The 6,432-nt window shown below is 42.1% G+C and overlaps 1 protein-coding gene across 1 annotated transcript; it reads right to left on the bottom strand.

Annotated features, from left to right (window-relative positions):
* Positions 1-1,252: 1,252 nt before the first annotated feature.
* cyb561a3a (cytochrome b561 family, member A3a) lies at positions 1,253-4,576 on the bottom strand. Its single transcript, XM_084695359.1, has 7 exons — positions 4,421-4,576; positions 3,762-3,901; positions 2,907-3,111; positions 2,530-2,738; positions 2,229-2,383; positions 1,847-2,015; positions 1,253-1,726 (listed from the first exon to the last, which is right to left on the bottom strand). Exons 3-7 carry the CDS (start codon positions 3,091-3,093, stop codon positions 1,703-1,705), a joined length of 744 nt encoding a protein of 247 aa, XP_084551485.1. The 5' UTR covers positions 3,094-3,111; positions 3,762-3,901; positions 4,421-4,576; the 3' UTR covers positions 1,253-1,702.
* Positions 4,577-6,432: the final 1,856 nt, after the last annotated feature.

Raw genomic sequence — 6,432 nt, 5'->3', positions numbered from 1 at the left:
GCAATCAGAGTGCAGAGGGGAGAGGAGGAAGTATCTCTCCCACTTGCAGCTCTCACCAGTGGCACCCCCAGAATTTTTTCATAGGGGGGGCAACTGAAAATGATGGGGTGGCACTTCAAAATCAAAAGCTGTGACTGGATTTCAGGAATTCTATAATGCTGTTGTAGATGGAGGCCTGTTGAAGTCAACATGAGTTGAGGAATTGCACACTGATATACTTTGTTTTCTTATTTTTACAATTAATGTTTGTAATGACCTGATATGCATAGACTAATTCCGGTACAGTCAAACATTTTGAGTAATTTTGTTCTTTTTTCAGATGATATGTGACTTGGGAGGAGGAGGGGGTGGCAGTGGCACCTTAATGCATGTGCTTACCCCGGGGCACCCCTGAAGCTGCCAGGACTGTTTGAAGATGGACCAAGGTACTCAAGGCTCTCTCCATTCTCACAGAAACTTTAGTCTGCCAGTCGCTCCCTTTCTTCATCCTTAACTGTATGGTCCCTTTCTGTAATCCTGACCTACACCATCTTGGTCAGCTCCTATGTGTCACCTTCAACAGACTTCCACCATGCATTCTCCATGCTACTTGGATACAGACGGTTTTGTGTCAGATATACGGATCAAACTGTGAAATTACGCAATGGCATCTCATCACTGACACGACATCAGGAATCGCCAATATCTATACCATGCCTTAAGCCACGCATATCAACTGCCTCACATTGTCAAAGACATGTGGTTTGATGGTATATCGGACAGGGTCAAGGTGAAATGTCTGTTTCGGATCAAGAGACTGAATAGTCTCTTAAAAAGATAACCCCATCAACGTCTGTGGCAACTCCTCCTTGCATGGTCATGTAGCACACAGCAAGACATTAACTGCTCACATTCCTGGGATACCCTGAGACAATCTCAACCTGAACACCTGCCTTCTCAGTTAATGCAGTAGATCACTGTTTTCAAGACTATCTTGAAAAGTAGAATTTTGCCTTTGGACCACTCCTATTTATTATGGACACCCTCAGGGTGTGAGGTAACAGACTCAGAGGCTACATAAAAACTGCTGCAGATCCTAAACTTGTAAACAAACCTCCCCCAAAGAATATGTTAAATATATATATATATATATATATATATATATATATATATTTTTTTACAGAAGTTAGCCAGAAGTGCTGTTCAATCAGCTAAGGAAAAAGAAGCCACCAAAATCATTAACAAAGATCACAAAAATACACTCACAGACATATTTGTTATAATGCCCAGACAAGGCCTCATAATTCAGTATGTTGTCTTCTTTTATTGCATTTTTGAGTCCGTTCAAAGGAAAGTGTACCCTCAAGCACAATACTTGGTACTAAGTGGAATTGTTTAGACTGAATCTTTGATTTGGATGACGAATGTATTAAAGTGTATATTTAACAAGACAGTTTGGTATTTCTGCAGTACAGGCTCTTGGTAGGATCAGATAGCTTGGCCTTTTGTAAAAAAAACGACAAATGATTGAAGAAACATTTTAAACAAATAATTTACAATACTCTGAATGTATTTACTTGCACAAAAATCGTGTTATGGTAGACCAAATATTTAATAAATATGTATATCTAAATGAGACAAATATTTGCAGGATTGTCCAGAAAGGTGTAATAGTAGGAAGGTTAGCAGACTGCCAGAGATGTTCTGTATCCCTCATGTCTCTTCAGGTGTCTTCTTGAAGCAGTGGCTGTGGATAAGTTACATAGGACAATAATTTTCTCTGGCAGTTTTACATAATTATTTTCCCCAAAAACATTATTTTGATCAACAGTACCAGTTTTATTATGTACTACAAATTTGCTCTCACCCTGTAGGTTGCTTCATTACTTCTGGGCTCTGGACGCTGCCAATTGGGATTGGACAGGATTTTCAGGACAACCAAGCCAAAGGCTACAATCAAGACCCCCAGTGAATTGCCTAACATTGCCTCCGGTGGCAGCATTGCATATGGCTTGGTCTCATTGGTGTTGCCTTTCCTAAAGTAAAGAACACAATTTAAAAACAGTTTACATTTCTAAATCAACCTACCATATGCCATGACTAGCTATGCGTGTTTCAGTGTTCAATATAGACATTCAATATCAGATGAAAAAGAAGCTTAAATTCTGTAACACATTTGCAGGAATTTGAAACAAATCTATCTGGGTACAAACTATATGGAACCTCTTTCAAATAAGTATAGAACGTACAGTGCAAAGAATAGCTTTTCATTGATCCCTGAGATGCAGGACACGATGCTAAGGAGCAGTATGCTAGCTCCCAGCCACACATGGACAGGCTTCAGCAGCTTGCGGAATGACATCGGAGAACAGGGCAGAAGAAATCCAACGAGTCCTGCAACCCACTGAAGAAAAGCACCCAGGAACAGTCACACTCAGCGAACGTGTGTCCAGGCCCGACACCTGGTCACGACCAGTTCAGCGTGTGTGCAAGACAACAAACGAGAAGGGAAATAACAGGTTGTTGTTTGTGCTTGGATACTGTGGATACCTGTGTAGTGAAGAGGGCTGTGGTGCATATGCCGACCCAGCTGTGGAGGGAATACAGGTTGGGAATGTGATTGTGGTTGTGGTTTCCAAACACGGCACAGAGCCCCAGGACTGACAGGACCAAGGCCAGCAGCAATACCCCAGCGTGCAGAAGCTTCCAGGGCAGCTTGTTCTCGCCCCAGGTGAGGGGCACACGGTACAACACAGCTCCTATAGAATAGGGGGGGGACGGGGACGAGACAAAACGTTTAGAGGAAGGATTGTATGACCACCACACGCAGTGTTCAAATCTTCCGTTTTCACTTCTCTCTTCTGGGACTAGAATACACAAAAGCAGCTTCGACAGGTTATGAAACCGGCCACGACAGACGGTCTTACCGTTGCCATACAATACCACCAGACCTGTGACCATGAGGACAGGGTGCCAGTTGAACTGAAGGGCTGATCCATCCCAGGCAAAGCCCCCTCTCCACTTGGCGTTCCAGTAGCACACACATATCACGCAGGCCATTCCGAGGCACAGGCACAGCAGATAGCACAGGTAGAAAGACACCGTGGACTTCATCCTGGGGATATCTGTCGCCTAGTAGCAACAGTCAACAAAAGCTCCGAGAAATCAATCGAGTGACGATGGAAATGTCAATAAGACAGGGAGGCTTTACAGTATTGCCATTAAAAGTGACTTTAATGACAAACATTAGTGAGACTCGGAATGGTACCAGCATTCTATACTAGCAATTTCTTTATAATACTCAAGTCAGTTTATTTATAAAGCACATTTAAAAACAACCAACGCCAACCAAAGTGCTGTACAAAGTTATCAAATAAGGCAAACAACAAACAAACAAAACATTTAATCACGAGTGACCCTAAACTGACTTGAAAGCCAAAGAATAAAAATAAGTTAAGACATTTTAGCACCTTAAAATCATAACTTAATAACCCCAATTAGTTGCAATGATTCTAGTAATGAGGAAGCAGCAAATGTGCACTCTATCCAAAAGCTAATCAAATGAATGAAATTTACATTTTCTATTTCAAATGACATAAATAACTCTTAACTTACATCAACAGATCTGCATTACTTCCTTATACCAAAGTCACAACTGCAATTGTCACTAGTTAAACACCAATACAAGACTGATTTGTTTCCTTAAAATATCATAGTAAATTTTCCCTAAAAGTTTCCAAACCACACCTCCACGTAGCTCTTTGTATTTAGATGATACTTACAATGATGTGTGATTTCAGTTCTTGTATTAGTTTGCCAATTGCTCTTTCACTTCCACATTCTTCTACTCTTAGTTGGCTTTAAGGTAGAAAGTCATTTGTTTCAGAGCAGGTGGGAGATGGGGGAGACTGCATCCGTCCATCTGCCAGTGGAAGAAAACAGTGAAGCAGACCTTCATAACGGGAATGCTGCTAAAGCGACCAATGAGCCTAAGTGGAAAAACCTTGATAGGACAGGTGAAGGCCAAGTGGCACTGGCTTACTTTTAAAAATTGTTTTACCACAAGCACAAAGCATATACAACAGGGAAAACTAAAATGTTTAACAGGTGTACTGAAGAATCTCTCTCCCTCTCACAAACTCTCTCATTCACAGACCCGTAAAACAGTAAATCCTAGGGGATCATAGGGGAAGTTAAACTGCTAAAAGATCAGAGCCCTGATGTCCCCAAGCGATGTCTAATTTGCAAATCAAGGATGACTTGTGAGTTAATTGATTTTCAGATTACCCTTATAACAACCAAAGCAGCAAGAGGGCCTGTATATGGTGTCCCTGGCTGACCTTGTGCAAGGTTTATTTGAAGATAACCTATAATGTTGATAGCAGATCCAGCTCGCTAATAAAATATCACCGTAAAACAAGCTGATCGCAAATATTCCTACCTTGTTTACAAATCTGCCATAGGTACGGAATTATTTTTGGCGACTTCCAAATAACACTGTCTAAATCAAAGATTCTTAAACATGTTGATTAAACTCGGTACTCGTAAGTTTGCACTTCCTTATTGACGTCGCTATTCGCTAAGCATGGTGGGTAAAATAATTCCCACTCCAAAGTCACCTGTTTCGTGCTCGACGAATCCACGGAGCGTATGCTATGTCGGGTTGCGCATTCAGGCTCACGCGCTCATATAGAAAGCCATGTATGGAACGCCAGATTTCTGCCGCGCCCCCCCCCAAGCTCCTTCTGACTTCAGCCAAAATGGTTACATGTTGAAGCTATGAAAAAGTCTGTTAGTGCTTTCAGTAATATGCTTCTTTTTTTTTTTTTTTTACCAGTGATTGTCTGGTTTATAATGGGCAACGTATGTTAGAGCTCCGCATCCACGTTTACCGATAAAAGTTAAATCAACCTCGAATCTCTTGCCACTCACTTGTTCTCGAAGTTATTGTTTATCGGTCTTTTGTGGAGGGCTTTTGACGAATAGTAAAGTGTAGCATTGGTGTTTAATGTCAGACCCTGGAATTTCATACTTCTGTTTCAGTTGTAATCTTTATTTGAGATACACGGATTAAAGACGTTAACAGTGGTCGCTTCTTTTAGCTTCGTTAGCCATCGATTCTTGCGTGCGTGTTTGTACCTACAAAGAAAAACCTTTTATCATGCATCAATTTCTGATCCCAAACCATCTACTGCCCCATCGACAAGGGATATTAAACTCATACTTCAGAGCAAGCAGAGCGTGCTGGTCCGAGTGGAATCACTTCCCTGTCTTTCGGTACCAACGTTACCGCTGCTGGGTGAAGGCGAGCATGGTTTGAATCCAATGCGGCCTGTTCTGCAAACGTACCCCATGCGCATTTTCATCCAAGGTCCTATAGGCATCGCTCTCAAACTTGGTTAGAATACTCAGTCAAGCTACATGCATGTTTCTGCTTCCCCTGTCGACAATTTGGAGTCAGAAATGATAAAAACATCACCTTCATAGACAAAGTTTTTACCAATTGGAAAACAGCAGCAGTTTATTTTACATAGAGCTCAAAAAACTATTTTGCGCTCAAATGAATGCCCAACATTTTTTCTCGCGCGCTGCGCGCGCTCGCACTGTGAAGGATCCTGTCCAGAATCAGATCGAACCGAAGATATGTCATGGGTTTGGGTTAAGCCCCGAATGTGTATAACGTCTGGCTCAGAGCCTGATTAACACTCAGATCGTTAAATAGACTCAAAAATAAGAAAATAATGGTTATATAAATAATTATACGACCCCCTTCCGTACTCATAATGCCCCCCCAGAAATGTTCACTGCCCCCCAGTCAAAGCAGGCTGCATCCGGCCCTGGTTGACAACCGTCCCGAATTGTCCGGAACATCCCGAATTATGGTAGCCTGACGTTGTCATACTCATAATTCTAGTCAGATTATGAGTCTGAAAACTCTCCGTTGGGCTGTGACTACACACCGAACTCGTAAAACAAATGCCTCTTCGTTCAATTGGATAGACCTACAACCAATCAGAGCAACCTAATATGTTGTTTGTTTAAAACGAATTCAACCCAAGGGCTCTTTCGTGGCGTTGTTGATTACGTTACTGTTGATTATCTGTTCATCATCGTATAAAGCCCGCCCTGGCAATTTCATTGGTCCGTCCCGATCCTGGTTTTATATAGTTGTTCCCAATAGGCCTACTAAACCCTCCAGACCCAACTTCCCGACCCAATTTTTTTGTGGGCGGGAGAAGTTGGGCTGGCAGCCAGGCTAGAATTATGGGTGATTTCGATTTGTTCCGTCAGTGACAGCTCCAGTCCCGTATTCCAATCACAGCCTCACCAGACTGTAAATGCGCAAAAACTCACGCAACGTTCTTATCCACCTTATTCTCAGGGGGTCTACTGTAGAAATGATTATGGGTGCAACTTCCGGTGAGTAGCGGAAGTTGCGGTTTGCTATACGTT

This window comes from Hypomesus nipponensis, chromosome 28 (assembly GCF_054491055.1).
Source record: "Hypomesus nipponensis isolate SF chromosome 28, ASM5449105v1, whole genome shotgun sequence".
In the NCBI taxonomy this organism is placed as follows: domain Eukaryota; kingdom Metazoa; phylum Chordata; class Actinopteri; order Osmeriformes; family Osmeridae; genus Hypomesus; species Hypomesus nipponensis.
This window is presented reverse-complemented; position numbering and strand designations above follow the sequence as displayed.